This window comes from Stigmatopora nigra, chromosome 4 (assembly GCF_051989575.1).
Source record: "Stigmatopora nigra isolate UIUO_SnigA chromosome 4, RoL_Snig_1.1, whole genome shotgun sequence".
NCBI lineage: Eukaryota > Metazoa > Chordata > Actinopteri > Syngnathiformes > Syngnathidae > Stigmatopora > Stigmatopora nigra.
Window position 1 is genome coordinate 19,275,884 of NC_135511.1, and position 15,887 is coordinate 19,291,770.

The following is a 15,887-nucleotide window of genomic DNA, read 5'->3' on the forward strand; positions in this document are numbered from 1 at the left end:
TATCATAAATAGCGTGCGTCCGTGGCGGCTTTTATGGCTCCGCTGATAACAAGTGTTTGTTTGTTTGATGGCAGGTACACGGGAAAATCCACCCGTACGAAAAGTGGCCGGCCCAAGTGAGCGCCCGTCGGTGACCGGGGCTTTTTCCCAAGGAAAAGCCCTAAAGCGCCCGCCGTCCATCTCCCGACGGGAGAAGACGGACGACAAACGGCGGTGAGTTTTTCCATTTTCTTTTTGTGGCCCAAGTTTATGCGGAAGGAAAAGCCCAGATGGCCGCGAAGGAAATTCCAAAGAATTGTTTTATTGCAGGACAAATGACATGGGAGTGTGGACTAGCCTTTGCAAAAGGCTAGTCCACTTACAGTTACACTTGCATTTGTAAGCCGCGCACAATGCCTTCAAATTTGTCCTTTACGTGCAGGGCTCGGGGGGACTAGAATGATTTGATGATTGGACCTCGGCGCTAGTACATCACAAGCTTTTCTATCACTTTTGGAAATACATCAACAATTTTCCAAATTCCAAACAAATCTCACTTTACCAAATTAAAAAAAAAAAAACAATAAAAATCATTCAACTCTACTGCATGTAGCCATTAAGACAGTCATTGAGACAAAAGTGCGCCATTCTTCAAATTTAGTTGGCGAGACTGGCATTAAAATTGGAGGGAGGAGGGGGAGGTTGGAAAACACAAGGGAAGGCTGGCCTGGTCGCCGGCCTGGTCGCCGGCCTGGTCGCCGGCCTGGTCGCCGTCTTCCCTTCGGTTGTTTTATTTTGTGGCTCCGCACTGCTGCAATAGAAAGAAAGAAGAAGAGGAAAAAGAAAGTTTCAGGTAGGCAGGCGGGCGGGATCTTTTCTGCCCTTCAAATATTGCCTTTTGCCTGGCAATTTATCTCCCGAAAAACACGTTTCAGCGGGAGGCTACATTTGTGCGTGCGTCGCGTAATAATACCCAAAGCCACGGCCTTTTATCTTATCTGCTCCATTTGCTGTCGCAATCCAAAAGCGCTAAAACGTCCCAGAGTCGTGCTCCGGGTGGACCTCGTGGCGATGGCCCGTGTCCTCGGCCCGTGACCTCCACCCCAAATCTTCAATCGAGGGAAGAGGATGGTGGCCTTGGCATTTGGCCATCTTTGACTTTTTTTCAATAAGGGACAGCACGGATCTACGGACTCGTCCGACTAGACTGCCCTCGTTGACCTAGCGCGCAAATAGCAAAGGGCCCAAATAGGCCAGGAGTCCCGTCCCCGTGTCTGTGGAGACGCTTTCCAGGGCAGAAAGTTGTCTTCTTATCGCGCGGGATAGATAGAAATGGTCACCTATTCTTTTTTTTTTTTTTTCCCCTCAAGGAAGTCAAAGGGGGCTCACCTGCGGAGTCCTTATGCCATCTCTGCTCCAGAAGGTCATCTTGGCCTCGGACTTGTGGCCGGTGCGATCGTCAAAAACCTGACACGTCATGAAGGGGGGGCTGTACAGGTGCAAGCTGACGGAACCCTCCGTGTGGCTGACGTTTTCCACGCGGTGAAGGCCCATGGAGTCTGCCAAAAACAAAGGCGCACACGATGCCGAGGGATTCCGGGCAGGTGAGAAGAAGTATACGAGGCCCGTTCCTTACCGTTGATGTAGGCCACGTCGTTGGTCTTGATGAAGCTGTGCCGGCGCTCTTTCATCTGACCGCCTTCCTTCTCGGGCCAATCGTACTGGGTCTCCTTCAGCTCCCCCTGAAGCATCTTCATGAAGCAGTGCGCGTCCGAGTGGTCGTGGATGCTGCTGCAGAGGCGCCGACCGGGGCGGCGCAAAAAAAGGCGTTGTCAGCCCACGGCAACGGCCTTAACCCTAACCCCGGGCCATGGCAAAGTCTTTCTCACCTCCCGTGGCCTTCTCCCCAACACAAGACGATCAGGTTGAACTTGCCGTTGCCTTCGTCCACCAAATTGCGAGTGTACCTGCAAAAGGAAAGGGCGCAAGGCCGGACACGGCCGTTAGGGTTAGGGTGGCTGGCTGAGCCACTTGGGGAAGTGCCATTGGGGTGAGAGCCATTTGAGAAAGTGCCAGCCAGCATCTTTCCTTTGGATGCCGTCACTGGCTAAATATGTTTCCTTTTTTTTTTTGTTGCCCTGCCGCCGAAGCCCCAAATTGTGCACACAGCACGCGAGCGAGCGAGCGAGCGAGCGAGCGGGTGTGTGTCCTTTGCGTGACGCTGATTGGTTTACAGCGCGGCGCCCCTCCACCCTTGTCCGGTCTTCCTCTTTGCCTTGCCCCCTATTGGCGATCGTACGCACACAAGAGCGACTATTGCCGTCCGAAGGGATTCTGTCCGTCGGCACGGGAACTATTGCCTTTTCCCCTCATTCTTTTTCTCCTGCTCTCCGTTCGTTCTTTCGTTCTTTCGTTCTTTCGCTCTTTCGCTCTTTCGTTCTTTCGTTCTTTCGTTCTTTCGTTCGCTTACGATCGAGTGGAAAGTGAGCGAGTCGTGGAAAGGGTTGCCTGCCACTGAAGCGCCGCCGGTGGCTGTCAGCCAGTCCGCCATCAAAACAAGTTGACCACCGGTCCGTTTCAATCGCGCCAGTGCATGGCGTTTAACGACATTGTTTTTGTTTGTTTGTTTTTAGGGGGGGGGGTAGAAAAGGTAGCGAGATTTTAGCCGATGGCCGATTAAACTCGGACGGAGTTCGAAGCAAATGTGCGCCCACTTGGCAAGCGTGCAAAGTGCGCCACCGTCGATCTACTCGGTGCTATCAATGAGTAACAATGGCTAATAGTGCCAGAGGAGACGTATTCGTATGAGTTGGATTGTAACCTGTGCTGGTCGAATATGGCGAACTTCTTCCAGTCGTCGGGATTGCTTTGGTACGACTCCATCAGCTCCTTCACTTCCTCCACGTTCACCGCGTTGCTCTTGAACATCTCGTGCAGCATTTGGATGAGCTGCTGCAGATTTTGAGGTTTCTCCATCGTCTCTTTCTTTGTGCGAGTCTCGCTGGCGACTAAATGGACGAGTCGAAATGGAAAGACGAGGGAGGGAGGAAGAAGATGCTCACCTTCTGCTTTACTTGTCGCTTGCTTGCCTCTCATTTATAACCATTTGTGAGGAGGGGAGGGGAGGAGACGGGAGGGGAGGGGCGCCGTCGAAAAACCAAAGACGGCCGGCCCTGCTGACTGCCACCAGTAGCTGACTGAGATCGAAAATGATTGGCTTCACTTTCGACTTGAGTAAGAAAAAAAAAAAAAACAGCTGATAAACCCCCCTCAATTATTTGAAAGCGGTCCACTTCCATGGCAAGGCCGACCAGTCCGGCCGGCGCTTGGATCGGTCCTCTTCCAAGGGGCTTTTCTACCGCTACCGCTACCACGTTGTCACACGCACACATTCGCATACACTGAGCCCATGTCGGGTCCCCCGTCCCATCTTTCTAAAAAAAAAAAAAAAGGCCCCGTCTGTGCCCGTGCGTTTTGCCATTCGACTATTCTTGAAACAATGGGTCAAGCCATCAAACAGCCCCCCCATAACCCCCAATGCCCCCCTGTCCGCTGTCCTCCCGACCTCCCTCCCTCCCAAAACAAACAAATTGAAAACATGTTTTGCTTTCATTCTGACGGACTAAAACGAAGAGCAGTCACGCATATAATAAATAAGATATCACTTGAGATGACAAAAGTTGACCCGTGTAAGATTGCCAAGTGCAATGTGTTCGCTGTGTAAACTCTTGTCACATAGGGGGGAAAAATGTGTCTCACAGCAAAAAATGAGCCTGTTGACTCTTTGACTGTACTCTGCATCTTCACATGTTGTCCACACACACACACACACACACACACCATTCTTTTGTCTTTCTTTTATTTTGTTTGTTTTGGGCCATTTACGTGTGCCACAACCTGGCTTAGATACTACATTGTTGTTTTGTGGGCCAACTGCTAGAGTAGTGACTTGGGAAAAGAACTCCACAAATCACCTGCAGCGCCGCAGCAGGATAAGAGAAAAAGGAAAAAGTTCAACCCATTCAAATCCAAAAGAACTGGGATCCGATCGGTCCTGTGCTAGCTTCAAATCCAATGTTAAATCAAAGTCATTCCAGAAAACAACTGAAATGTGACAGGCTCTTTTGCTGTTTGGCTGGCTGGCTGGGCGGCCTGTTTTTTTTTTTTTTTTTTGGTCTTATTTTCCCCTTGTTTCTCTCCAGTCGGTCAGTCAGTGAGGTGCCACATCATCATACGTTTCTCCACCTCATCTAGTGGCCATCGCTTGTATTACAAGCCAGCTTTTTCATCCAATTGAGCCATTGTATTACAATGGTAGAAAAGAAAATGTCAAGACAATAAATAAGATGACAGACTTTTTATTTCATTTCCTCAAAAGTTATGTGAGAAGGAGACTTCCAAGTTTGACAAAGAAAAAAAATAATAATCCAAAAATCCAGAAAAAAACAACCAAGAAAGAATCCTATCCAATTCCCCCCCAAGTGACTGAGTTGGATGACATGGCCTTGAGACGGCTGCGCTTCGTCATGCATGCCTTAACCAGAGTGAAAGAGAAACGACTTTCACTTTCCTTGTGACACATACAAGTGTACCACGAAACGGAGGGTTCCAAAAGTATCCCAACTGGTTTCTTCTTTGGCTCAGATTCAAAAAGGTTCAACCAGAGACAATATCAGCGTATACCATTTGATTTCAAGCTAGCGACATGAGAAACACAAAGCCTAGCCCAGTAGAGGAGTAATTAAGCTTGTTGGAGCCATAAGCAGCTATTACATGCGCTACTTTACCCTACTTTAGGTTCAAATAAAATTGACTTTTCTCTTTCAAATTCAAGATACTAATATGTATACAAATGAGCGGCCCGGTGATTGGTTGCGTGTCTTCTTAATCGGCTGGCCACCAGCTAACTCTGGCCCGCCCGCAGTTATCTGGGATAGGCTCCACGCTTTCATTTTGAAGGCGGCCGGCGCGGCGCGGAATCTCGACTTCCGCAAGGGCAGCTTAGCTCGACGGCGCATGCGCGGTGCACCGCCGACTAGAGGGAAAAAGCCAGTCCATGAAGACGCGGACCGTCGAGTCGGTAAGAAAGCCAACGCGTTCGCCCACCGAGCTTTGGGCTCGAGCACGGCAGCGCGGCCGACTCTTTTGGCCTCACGCATTGGCTTTCAGCTCGCAGCCAGACTCCTTCCTTCCTTCCTTCCTTTGTTCGCCTTGAAACACTCGGGCGGCGCAGGCGCACCACTGGCAAATATTAGCGCAGTCGAATATACCGCCTTCTTGCTCGCGCGTGGCGTTAGCGTGCTTATCTTGTGAGGGGCAAAGGGGGACGGTAGGGGGGGGGGGGTTATTGAATATTTCGAAAACACCCTTAAGGGGAGGGGGGTCTTGTTTGAGGGTGCACCGTTCATCGCAGTTTTCCCACGAGGAGAGGGCGTGACGTCAGACCACGGGAATATGTCGCAGGAAAATGACGTTGCTCTCAGTCGAATGTTTCATATTTGCCGCGTTTAAGTGTTGGTGCTCGTCCCTTCCAGGAGTTAGTCGGGGCCCCCTCTTCCTCCTCGTCCTCCTCCTCCACCACCTCATGCAACGATAGCCCCGTCGGTGAGCGGCCGCCTCCCGACATGTCGGACCACGCCGCCAAAAGGAGGAATCCTCACAAGTAAGGCGCAGCCGACTGAGCCCGAGAAGGAGAGGAGGCGCGTCTTTAAGATTTTCTTGCGCGCTGGCGCGACAGGAAGCGCAAGAGCGGCGCCGAGGACGCCTCGCCGTTGCCGTCCGACGGCGACATGGTGGGCCGCCGCATCCAACACGTGTGGAAAGAAGGCGCCAAGTGGTCGCAGTGGAAGGGGACGGTTCTGGACCGGGTCCCGGTCAAGCCCTCGCTCTACCTCATCAAGTACGACGGCTTGGACTGCATCTACGGCCTGGAGCTACACGGCGATCGCCGGGTCCACGGCCTCCGGGTCCTGCCCGACCCAGCCGGTGAGTTCCGCCGAGGCCGGAGAGCGGACCTACTCAAAGGGCCCCCCCCCCACACCCACACCCCCGCTAACCGGCACCCCGTCGCCATCCAGCGGCCCCAGCCCGCCTGGCCGACGCGCCGCTGTCCGACGCCATGATCGGCAAGGCGGTGGAGCACATGTTCCAGGCGGAGGAGGGACCCAAGGAGGAGTGGCGGGGGATGGTGCTAGCCCGGGCGCCCGTCATGACCTCCTGGTTCTTCATCACCTACGAGAAGGACCCGGTGCTCTACATGTACCAGCTGCTGGACGACTACAGAGAGGGTGACCTGCGCATCCTGCCCGACGCCGGTGAGTTGTGGAAACCGGGGGCCGGTCGGTCGCCCCGTGCCGCAAGTTCCGACGCAAGCAAGCCTGATGAGAATATCGTCCCGACTGGGCTTTTTTTCCCCCCTCTCTCTCTCTCTCTCTCTCTCTCAGGCGAGAGCGCACCGACAGAGCGCGAACCGGGAGAGGTGGCGGACAGCCTGGTTGGCAAACAGGTGGAGTACGCCCGAGAGGACGGGGGCAAGCGCTCGGGGATGGTCATCCATCAGGTGGAGGCCAAGCCCTCCGTCTACTTCATCAAGTTTGACGACGACTTCCACATCTACGTCTACGACCTGGTCAAGACCTCCTGAGGCCTGGCGACCGGCAAGCCTTTTTGGCCGGGCTCGGCGTGGCTTGGCGCTCGCTGCCCGAGAAGCGCGAGACGGACGGCTGGGACGTGACTTGGCGGCTGGCCCGGACGGACCACCTCTTTCTCCCGGTCTGGCCCACCTCTTTCTCCCGGTCTTTGGAGCGCGGCTTTCTTCCTCCGGCGTTGGCGCCGCCCGTCGGGGAAGAGGTTAGCTAAAGAGCCAGAAGGAAAGCGCGCACGCCGACGTCCAACCTCACTTGGGCCTCGTCCCCGCGGCGGGAGGACTTCCGACGGGGGCTTCCGTGGTTCCGGCTCGAGCCCAGTTTTGCTTGGTCCATTTTGTTCAGGAGGAGGTTTGGACCCAAGAAGAAGGCCTTCCTCCCTTCCTTCCTTCCTTCTTTCCGGTGGCCGCCAGGGAGCTTCTCGGGTCAAGTTGCGCTTCCCTTGGTCTCACTCTAAGGGGCGCTTTTTCTTTGGCTGCCTGGGTTGGTTTGGTGCCGTCTTCCCACGTCGAGGACCTCAAGTTTGGTTCTGGATGCTTCCGAGCATTTTGCATTTGTCCAACTAAGGAAACGAAAGCCAATAAATGTTTGTGTTTCCCCACTTCCGTCTGTGCTTGGCCATTTCGATGTCTCAAAAATGCCACTTGGCATCGTTTCTCATTTTGCTGACCGCCTTGAAGGAAAAAAACAACAACACATTTTTAAAGAACATAAGCACACGGGGCTAAGCAACAAATTGTCTTTATTGATTCTGCACGTGGGACCCACATTGAGGGCATCATTTGAAAATACATGCTTGAAGAAAAATATTGAGGGTGTGCAGGAGAAAAAAAGTAGTGTGTTTATGATGCTTTTCCAGAAGAAACCTATTAACACAAGCGAAAAAGGGCTGTCGGAGCAACATGACAAAAAGCTTTTTGGATTGGATGACTTGGATGTGCTATTTTGTTTTGCAGCACGGTTCCAAAAGGGCCGGCGTCCCGGTTTTAGAAGGTCCCAGCGGCGCCGGGCATCATAGCAAGCGTCCCGGCGGATCCATCAGCCCAAAGTGAAGACCTTTCCGCGCTTGTGCACGGACAAAGCCATGCCGCCGCACAGCCGCAGACGCTCCTTGAGGAAGCGGCCCACCGCCTCCGCGTACAGCACGTCGCAGAAGACCCAGATCTCGGCCCGCTCTCGCCGAATGGTGGCGTTGCACGTGGGCAGGCCCCCGTCCCGGGTGACTCTGTTCAGAGTTCTCCACACCTGTGGGCCGGCCAGTGAGAAAGATGGCGAGAGAGAGAGAGAGAGAGAGAGCGGGTTAGCCCCCAATGGTGACCTGTAAATGCTACTGCCCAATTTATGTATGTATAAATAAGGGATGAGCAGCCCACCTACCTGTTGGATATCTCGTGCGGCGCCACAGTTGTGCTGCGCGATGACCCACTTGGACCTCTGCCGTGGGTGCAGGCCGTGCGCAGACACGGCGCCACTGAAGCTTTTCGACGGTCCGGCCACGGCCACAGCCCTGGACCCGCACGCTCCCCTGCTGCGAGCCAACACGTTCCACGAGTGCTTCTCTGGAGCGGGGGGTGGCTTTGCCAAAGGGCCCGAGACGCCCAGGCCGCCGAGGTTAAGGTTCGACTCCGCCGCCCGGATGACTGGAGCGTCTTTCGCCGGCCTGATGGGCGGAGGGTGCGAAGACGGCGACGCGAACCACGGGGTGAAGACGTGGGCGGGCCGACGGTCGAAGGGCTCCAGCAGCTTTTCTGCGGTTGCGATCAAATCACTCAGTCCGTCGGAGCCTTCGAGACGATGGTGTACGACGACATCGGCCGTCGTCATTGTCGTCGTCGCCGCCTCACTCCAGTCAAGTCATCTCTTCGGCGTGCGGCGGCACACGGGTAAGCATATCGCCTGGAAGGTAGGTGGTAGTAGGTGACATAGTCAACAGTTTTTGGCTCTCGACGCGAGGATGAGAGGGCCAAGACGTCAAGGAACGCCGAGGAGCACGAAGACGAGGCTGTGACGTCACACCGAGCTAACCAAACGCCTGCCTCCGTCGTTTGACTTACAGTAAGTCAAACAGAAGTTACTTCTGTCTCCAATTGGAATTTTTACCACCAATTGTCCTCCAAATCTCAATACTATTACCCATGAACCTACGCTAGATTATATATCTAAACTACTCATGTAGAAAACCAAGTGAAGGTACAAACCTGCGCGACCGCCGCCATAGTGAAGCTAGCTTGGTAGCCGGCGCCGACATCTCGGAGGCTCTCGCGATAATTGAGCCGAGCCTTTGGCTCGTTCAGAGTCCAGGGGTTGCCAGGTCCGTCCGCGAGAGCCCCCGTCTGTCATCCAGTATCTTTTTCATGTCTCCCTTTCTTTCTCTGGAATCGTATGGATTTGGCCACCCTTCTTTTTTTTTAATTGAGCTTTTCAATGTGCTTCTGTTTCTATTTGACTTCCACGTCCACATTTGGACACTGCTAGTTTGACTTATGGTCTGCAATCTGGTGCTGGTTAGAAGGAGTTGTCACGTGAAATGGGATTGCTCTTCGGCTCCATTTCAAATGATCCGCAAATGCTTGGAAAATGAAAGTTTTCTGTTCTGTTGTCAGGTGGAACCGCCGCCTCGGGTTTTTTTGGGCACGTGCTGGCGAGGAAACGGAACCACACCGGAACTTTTGAATGCAACCAACTGACTTTATTCACTTCTTGGTCTTAAGCCAAATGAGAATACTCTCCGGCCTTCTCCGTTGGACAGACGGCGAAAGCCAGAAGCCGCCGGCTGCTCGTCGCCGGCTGCTCGCCGCCGCCGCCGCCGCCGTCAACCACATTCCAATATTAAATGCAAAGAGTTCCGTTCCGGCCGGGTGCCGAGCGCGGCGGGCTCTTTGGGTATAAAAAGAGCAGAGCGCCACGCTTCACTTCTTCTTCTTTTTGCTCTTCTTGCCACCGTCGCCAGCTTGCGAGCCGCTCTCGCCGCCGCCGCCCTTCTGCGTTCGACTCTTCAGTTTGGGGATCATCTCCGAGACGTACAACATGACATCTTTGCCTGAGAGGTGGAGAAAACAAAGGAAAGAGAATGGATGCGTCATGACGTCCGCGGGTGAAGCATTTCCCACACCAGCCAGAACTACATTCCAGGGCTTATTTTCAGGAGTGGAAAACGTCACGAGCCGAGGCCCAGCACGCCACGGCCGAGTTTCCGTCAAGCCACGGGACCTCCCTAAAGACGCACTTACGCGAAGAGAACTTATCGTGGCACAAGCTGCCGTCCTCCTGCTTCAGCTGAACTCTCACTCGACCTCGGAACTGGACGTCGCGGTTCCACTCCCTGGGGTGCATCTTGTCCTGGACAAAACGTCAGCCAGGAGAAGGTCAAGGTGCATTCCCACAGTGGGGGAAGGGGGGCGCGTGCCCGGCACTTACCTCCACCAGGACGTTGACGCCAGCGGCGGTCAAGACGTCACGGATCTCGGCGCACGAAGGGTTCTCCACGCCCTAAACGGAGGGACGGACGGGTGTCCATTTTACATCAGTGGTCCGAGACTAATCATTTGCAAAAGTTCCTGGGGATCCAATGCACAAAAGTGGTCCTTGTTTGTCACCTTCTCTGTCGGGATTCTCCGCCCTTCAGCTTGGCTCTTCTTACTGTTGATGTAGACGGGATAAAGGCAGATGAACCTGGACAAGACGAGACACATTGTGTGGATTGTGGGGGGAAATAAATAGGACAAATGGTAGACATAGGCAGTGGTAACAACACCCAACATCATACAGTGTATTGCTTCATCATTTCATTCTCGGCTCGTAATGACGAGGTATGATTATATTCTTGTAATATTGAGCCTTCTCCTGACAGGGTTAGAGTGTAAGGCTTCGTTCTCAAAATGTGACGACAAACGAGCAAAAAAAAAAAAAAAAAAAAGTGCCGCGTTCATTTTTTCCCTCCCCATAATACTAAGTAAACAAAACAAAAAAAAGTGTTTTGGAGCCATCTGCTGGACACGTCACGATACGGGTACAAAGTAGGGACACATTTGACTTGTTGGTTGGGGCTCGTCATCAGTTTAGACAAAAATCCCCATTTTCCTCTGACCTGGAATTTGGTTGATTCTTCGGTGAAAATTCGTTCGAGCGTCACATCATCTTCTGATAATCGTACCATCGCGATACATTGGCGATACATTCGCTGCCCTACACCAACTCAGTTCCCAAACAACAGTTAGCTTTAGCTTCGATAGCTAGAGCGACAACTCACCGTTCCTTTTCGGCGGGGTTCTGCGTCAAATGGGCCATGTTGTTGTTGTTGTTCTTGTTATGGGGGGTGCGTTTTTACCCCTAAACTCCCGGCGAGTCCAAGGAAGCGTGAAGTGGTCTGAAAGTTGGGCTAAAGGACCCTCGTTTGCGTTGACTCTCTCGCCACCTTCTCCGAGGAAGCTTGGTGGGCGGATATGCGGCCGTGCGCCCTCCTTAAATAAGCCCCGCCCAAAAGGCTTGTTGGAGGGGTCGCGAGGGTGCTGGGGCCTATCCCAGCCAAAGACGGGCAGAAGCAATGAATGGCCGACCAAGCAATCGCGGGCGGGGCAAATGCAGACTGATGACTGCACCGGCGCCCACTCGTTCCCATGAAATATTTGCACTCATGGCCCGAGCCTCCCATGCACGTTTTGAATACCCGGAGAAAAACCACGCAGGCAAGGGGGATATCCCAGGGGTAAATGTGCAAATCCCAGCACAGGAAAGCACGGGTTGAAGGAAGCCCTCAATCTCATAAGTTGTGAAACATCTGTCCGCCAGTGCAATACCTATCCCAATTGGCTTTAAGTATTGGGTGCTGCTGTCAAAGCGATGCATGGAAATGGACGGTTTTTTTCTACCCAAATGAATGAGAGTCGTGGCTATGGCTTTAGCTCAAGTCGAAGTTGCTGCCTTGATGTCTGACGACGACGCGGAAGTGTGAGTGACGTCATGTTGAGGGAACCCAAAAAAACTGATATATTCTCGCCGTGTCCAATCGTAACGCCTTGCAGTTCACCATCGTTCCACGCGATGTCGCTTCGGCGCCGCCCCCGACTGCTGCTGAAATGCCCGGATGTTATTGTAACTAGCCCCTTTAGCACTCGGGCTAACCGCTGCCTTCCGCCGCCTAGGTTTGCCGCAACCGGGACTTTCTGACCTCCTCCATTTCCCGGGCGTTTAATTCGTCGCGTTCCGGTTTTAACTCGTCTTCGCTAGTTTATCATGATCAGTTTTGAACGAACGGCTCGCTAGTTATTGGTGGAATCGTCGATTTGACTACCGGTTTGGTGGGACTGAGTCGGTTTAACAATACGGCGAGCTAAAAGCTAACGTTGCTTAGTGTCCAAACAGGCCTCTTTTTTTCAAGGTAGCTAACGCGGCTAGTTGAGCGGAGCTACTGCGGCTGTCATGGAAGACAAATCTTTTACGAAGGAGTTAGACCAGTGGATCGAACAGCTAAATGAGTGCAAGCAACTTTCGGAAAACCAAGTGAGGACACTCTGCGAGAAGGTAAGTTGGCCCGACGAAGACCGTATTTTCTGTTCAAGTGCCACTGGCCTCGCGTACGGGCCCACATTACAAAAAATGGTTGCGACTAATTGCTGGCCTTTGGGACTGCTAGGCGGCTAATTTCCCCCCGTCGTTTCCTACCGCCTAACCGTAATCGAAAACATCGATCGACATGCGTTTGGACTTGTTTTAGGTGAAAAAATATGTTTGTGTACCGCCAGTCGTCGTCTCGCCTCGCCTTAAGAATGGCATTTGCACTGTCGCAATTTGCCCTCGTCCCGCTCAATAGACGGAGCCGGTTTTGCCTCTTGTCGCATTACGCTTCGACCTCGACAAATGTTTTACATTTATCTACGTCGAAGCCCGTTTGGGTGTTTTGTAGGTCGTAACAGTTGAATACGCGGTCTAGTGGTACCTCGAATGCGCTCATTTATGATGTTATGTACCGCGCCCTGCTTTTATCGATCACAGGTTTTATTACATAAAGCTGACAAGGCTACTTAAGAAACGCCAGTGCACCTTTTCTAGAGTTGTAAAATGACCGAGGAGGCGCACTAAACAGAGGTCGATACCGATGACAAGTCAGGACTGTGTGAAATTGGCAAGGTGATTTTTGGCCCGAATTCCGAGCCTCGTCATTTTTATTTGTCAGCACAATTTCACGTTGGCTTGATGATGCTTCGTATGCGGAACCACATATCAACTAGACCCCCCCCCCCCCCCTCGTCGTCGTCGTCCTGGTTCGTGCCTTCAGTGCAATCGACGGCGATAGACGTCCAATTCTATGGCTCTTGCCGTCAATTTAAAGGAGGTGGTCACGAGTGACGGTCCAAACAGTTGCGAGTGACGTTATGAATGAACGTTATCGTATACATTGCCGTCCATTCAAACGTGGTCCCGTTGATTTTGGGAGAGGCTGGCGCGATGGAACCGCCATCCAGGCGCCACAATCCCGTTTCCAATCGTATGCCTTCCGCCGAGCACGCCATCCATATTCATTTTTTCATTGACGACAAAAGAAAGCAACCAAATACTCGCTGAGCGCGTGTGAGTGATGCTTTAAAATCACATGATCGACCACACGGAACTTATTTAGGACCCTGGAGGGCCCCCCCCCCCCCCCCCCCACCAATGTATCATGCGTGACCTTGAGAAACCTTTTTTCCCCCTCTAGGCCAAGGAAATTCTGACTAAGGAGTCCAACGTCCAGGAGGTGAGAGCACTTTAAACACCACGGGTTACCCATACCGGCACGCCGCGCCACAACCGAGCCATTAACGCCCCGGTGGCGGCGGCGTCGGCGGTGGTGACGGACGGCAGAGATGGAAGGAGGCGGGATTGATGGGGGCGGGGTTGTTGGCTTGCCTACCTTCAGGTGCGATGCCCGGTGACGGTGTGCGGCGATGTGCACGGCCAGTTCCACGACCTGATGGAGCTCTTCAAGATTGGCGGCAAGTCCCCCGACACCAACTACCTGTTCATGGGCGACTACGTGGACAGAGGCTACTACTCGGTGGAGACGGTCACGCTGCTCGTCACGCTAAAGGTCCGTCCGTCCGGCCGGCCGGCCACCCCATCAAAAGTCGCAATGCCACTTGCTGAGTCTTGTTTCGCTTTCCAAGCACATTCAAGAAGATAGGCGTCAAGCGATGCAATGTGTTTTGCGCTAAGCTAAACCGTCTGTGCCCCCATCTCGGGCCCTTTTGCCCGGCATTCCCAAGAGAACTAAAGGGTGTGCGTTTGGCGTTCAGGTGCGCTTTCAGGAGCGGATCACCATCCTGCGAGGCAACCACGAATCCCGGCAGATCACGCAAGTCTACGGCTTCTACGACGAGTGCCTGAGGAAGTACGGCAACGCCAACGTGTGGAAGTACTTCACAGACCTGTTTGACTACCTGCCGCTCACGGCTCTGGTCGACGGGCAGGTGGGTGGCGCCGGGCGGGCGCCGGCCGGGCCCCGCCCGCGCTCGGCCGCCCAGCGTGTGTGTGTGGGGGAGCGCGTGCACGTCATCGTCATTTGCTCCTCCCCCTAGATCTTCTGTCTCCACGGAGGCCTGTCGCCTTCTATTGACACCCTGGACCACATACGCGCTTTGGACCGCCTGCAGGAGGTTCCGCACGAGGTAGGTGGGCGCGCAAGTGCGCTTTGGGCCTTTTTTTTGTTTGTTCTGCCTTAATTGAACAAGTGCGCTTCCTGGCCCTCGGCAGGGCCCGATGTGTGACCTGCTGTGGTCGGACCCCGACGACCGCGGCGGCTGGGGCATCTCCCCACGAGGCGCGGGCTACACTTTTGGTCAGGACATCTCCGAAACCTTCAACCACGCCAACGGCTTGACGTTGGTGTCCCGCGCCCATCAGCTGGTCATGGAGGTACCTCTCGAAATGTCTATACTTTGGTCCGATTGGTGGATATTTTTGGGGGGGGGGGGGTAAGTTTCCATGGTGATGGAGAGCGCCGGCGGCAGCCCTGCCTGTTGCTAGACGACCAAGTGCCACGTAGAGCCTACCGGCGGGCAATAGTGCCTAAAAATAGAATTGTCTCCAAAATGGACTACACGCGCAAATTTTGGATGATTTTCTTTTGGGCCAATAAAAATTCTACTTTTTTTGGGGTCCCCTATCCCCCTCCCCAATGGTTTGCAAGATGATTGTATCCTAGTGATGTGTGTTAAGTGTGGGTTGTGCCGCAGGGCTACAATTGGGGCCACGACAAGAACGTGGTGACCATTTTCAGTGCGCCCAACTACTGCTACCGCTGCGGGAACCAGGCAGCCATCATGGAACTGGATGACACCCTCAAGTACTCTTTGTACGTCCGCGCGGCTCGTCTACGGGTCAATGTGAAAAGTGGGCCAAAGCTAACGCTTTTTGCTTGCCCTCTTGCATCCGCAGCCTTCAGTTTGACCCGGCCCCTCGTCGCGGCGAGCCCCACGTGACCAGACGCACTCCCGACTACTTCCTGTGAATGTTGGACGCCGTCCCCGCCGACCTCCCGCCCCATTACTGTCCCGAGGAGAAAACCGATTGGCTGAAAACATCCCCGAGATCATGTTAGCGCGCCCTTCCCTGGCCTCGCCCCGCCCCCATCACCCCCCCCCCCCTCCACACACACACACACACACACTCAGTGTTTCCACTCTGCGTTTCCACTCTGCTGTTGTTAAAGCTGTGCTACACGTGCAACTAAGATGTTACTTTGTTTTTTTTTTTTCTTCTGTTCATGACATCTTTTAAGACATAATAAAACTTCCAAGGTGGACCAAATGTGCCATATTCTGATCCTTTCTCCCACTTCTGCTTTTTTTTTTTTAATCCTTGCTTCTCTGGTCAACCCATCACCAATGTTTGATCCACATATACCCCCCCCCCCTCCCATGCCCCCCCCCCTCCTGTTTGAAACAAAAAGACGACAAATAAAAGAAAAAGTTTGCTTCAGTAGTCCCGATGTGAGTTTTAGCTGCAGCGCTACTCATTCAATCAGCATCTATATCCTGTCATTTGAGACCACAACACAACTATCAAATAAATTGTCCTGTTGACAAAGTCAAAAATGTCTGCCTTCCTTTTTTTTCCCCACACCAATCATTCTTGATGCACAATGGATATTTTCAACACTCTAATCGATTGCTCTCTTAAATGTTAGCCGACTCCAATCCAATTTGTCCGTGGCTTTGTGATGCGCGTCCTTTCCGTTGACGTCGCCGTCGGAATGGCGGCGTGTGGCGACACCCGTTGCTCAGCAAC

The 15,887-nt window shown here is 53.3% G+C and overlaps 5 protein-coding genes across 6 annotated transcripts; 2 read left to right on the top strand and 3 right to left on the bottom strand.

Moving 5' to 3' along the window:
* Positions 1–281: 281 nt before the first annotated feature.
* LOC144195973 (cysteine dioxygenase type 1-like) lies at positions 282–3,082 on the bottom strand. 2 transcript variants are annotated; one of them, XM_077715901.1, is made up of 5 exons: positions 2,801–3,082; positions 1,869–1,946; positions 1,616–1,770; positions 1,369–1,538; positions 282–787 (listed from the first exon to the last, which is right to left on the bottom strand). In XM_077715901.1, exons 1-5 carry the CDS (start codon positions 3,073–3,075, stop codon positions 770–772), a joined length of 696 nt encoding a protein of 231 aa, XP_077572027.1. In that variant the 5' UTR covers positions 3,076–3,082; the 3' UTR covers positions 282–769. The 2 variants fall into 2 exon arrangements, with proteins under 2 accessions (XP_077572027.1, XP_077572026.1); XM_077715900.1 differs by having other exon boundaries at positions 282–790.
* Positions 3,083–4,985: 1,903 nt separating this feature from the next.
* Positions 4,986–7,224, top strand: LOC144195383 (spindlin-W-like). The gene is made up of 5 exons (XM_077714981.1): positions 4,986–5,059; positions 5,514–5,641; positions 5,717–5,964; positions 6,057–6,293; positions 6,423–7,224. The coding sequence occupies exons 1-5, from the start codon at positions 5,036–5,038 to the stop codon at positions 6,620–6,622; spliced, it is 837 nt and encodes a 278-aa protein (XP_077571107.1). The 5' UTR covers positions 4,986–5,035; the 3' UTR covers positions 6,623–7,224.
* A 124-nt stretch (positions 7,225–7,348) lies between these two features.
* LOC144195713 (shieldin complex subunit 3-like) lies at positions 7,349–8,967 on the bottom strand. Its single transcript, XM_077715527.1, has 3 exons — positions 8,822–8,967; positions 8,001–8,519; positions 7,349–7,868 (listed from the first exon to the last, which is right to left on the bottom strand). Exons 2-3 carry the CDS (start codon positions 8,445–8,447, stop codon positions 7,662–7,664), a joined length of 654 nt encoding a protein of 217 aa, XP_077571653.1. The 5' UTR covers positions 8,448–8,519; positions 8,822–8,967; the 3' UTR covers positions 7,349–7,661.
* Positions 8,968–9,421: 454 nt separating this feature from the next.
* On the bottom strand, positions 9,422–11,471 carry LOC144195052 (signal recognition particle 19 kDa protein-like). Its single transcript, XM_077714410.1, has 5 exons — positions 10,873–11,471; positions 10,220–10,295; positions 10,041–10,112; positions 9,854–9,962; positions 9,422–9,663 (listed from the first exon to the last, which is right to left on the bottom strand). Exons 1-5 carry the CDS (start codon positions 10,908–10,910, stop codon positions 9,533–9,535), a joined length of 426 nt encoding a protein of 141 aa, XP_077570536.1. The 5' UTR covers positions 10,911–11,471; the 3' UTR covers positions 9,422–9,532.
* Positions 11,472–11,693: 222 nt separating this feature from the next.
* Positions 11,694–15,694, top strand: LOC144195051 (serine/threonine-protein phosphatase 2A catalytic subunit beta isoform). The gene is made up of 8 exons (XM_077714409.1): positions 11,694–12,143; positions 13,318–13,356; positions 13,519–13,689; positions 13,895–14,068; positions 14,177–14,266; positions 14,352–14,513; positions 14,834–14,952; positions 15,036–15,694. Exons 1-8 carry the CDS (start codon positions 12,042–12,044, stop codon positions 15,106–15,108), a joined length of 930 nt encoding a protein of 309 aa, XP_077570535.1. The 5' UTR covers positions 11,694–12,041; the 3' UTR covers positions 15,109–15,694.
* Positions 15,695–15,887: the final 193 nt, after the last annotated feature.

Coding starts and splice junctions, on each gene's coding strand:
- LOC144195973 (XM_077715900.1), bottom strand. CDS start 3,075: ATGAGAGGCAAGCAAGCGACAAGTAAAGCAGAAGGTGAGCATCTTCTT. Junction 1,947..2,800: donor GCCATATTCGACCAGCACAG/GTTACAATCCAA, acceptor TTCCTTTTGCAG/GTACACTCGCAATTTGGTGG. Junction 1,771..1,868: donor TGGGGAGAAGGCCACGGGAG/GTGAGAAAGACT, acceptor GCGCCTCTGCAG/CAGCATCCACGACCACTCGG.
- LOC144195383 (XM_077714981.1), top strand. CDS start 5,036: ATGAAGACGCGGACCGTCGAGTCG. Junction 5,060..5,513: donor AGACGCGGACCGTCGAGTCG/GTAAGAAAGCCA, acceptor CGTCCCTTCCAG/GAGTTAGTCGGGGCCCCCTC. Junction 5,965..6,056: donor GGTCCTGCCCGACCCAGCCG/GTGAGTTCCGCC, acceptor GTCGCCATCCAG/CGGCCCCAGCCCGCCTGGCC.
- LOC144195713 (XM_077715527.1), bottom strand. CDS start 8,447: ATGACGACGGCCGATGTCGTCGTACACCATCGTCTCGAAGGCTCCGAC. Junction 7,869..8,000: donor CCGCACGAGATATCCAACAG/GTAGGTGGGCTG, acceptor GCCGGCCCACAG/GTGTGGAGAACTCTGAACAG.
- LOC144195052 (XM_077714410.1), bottom strand. CDS start 10,910: ATGGCCCATTTGACGCAGAACCCCGCCGAAAAGGAACG. Junction 10,296..10,872: donor AACCCCGCCGAAAAGGAACG/GTGAGTTGTCGC, acceptor CGTCTTGTCCAG/GTTCATCTGCCTTTATCCCG. Junction 9,963..10,040: donor GCGTCAACGTCCTGGTGGAG/GTAAGTGCCGGG, acceptor CGTTTTGTCCAG/GACAAGATGCACCCCAGGGA.
- LOC144195051 (XM_077714409.1), top strand. CDS start 12,042: ATGGAAGACAAATCTTTTACGAAGGAGTTAGACCAGTGGATCGAACAG. Junction 13,357..13,518: donor AGGAGTCCAACGTCCAGGAG/GTGAGAGCACTT, acceptor GCCTACCTTCAG/GTGCGATGCCCGGTGACGGT. Junction 14,514..14,833: donor CCCATCAGCTGGTCATGGAG/GTACCTCTCGAA, acceptor GTTGTGCCGCAG/GGCTACAATTGGGGCCACGA.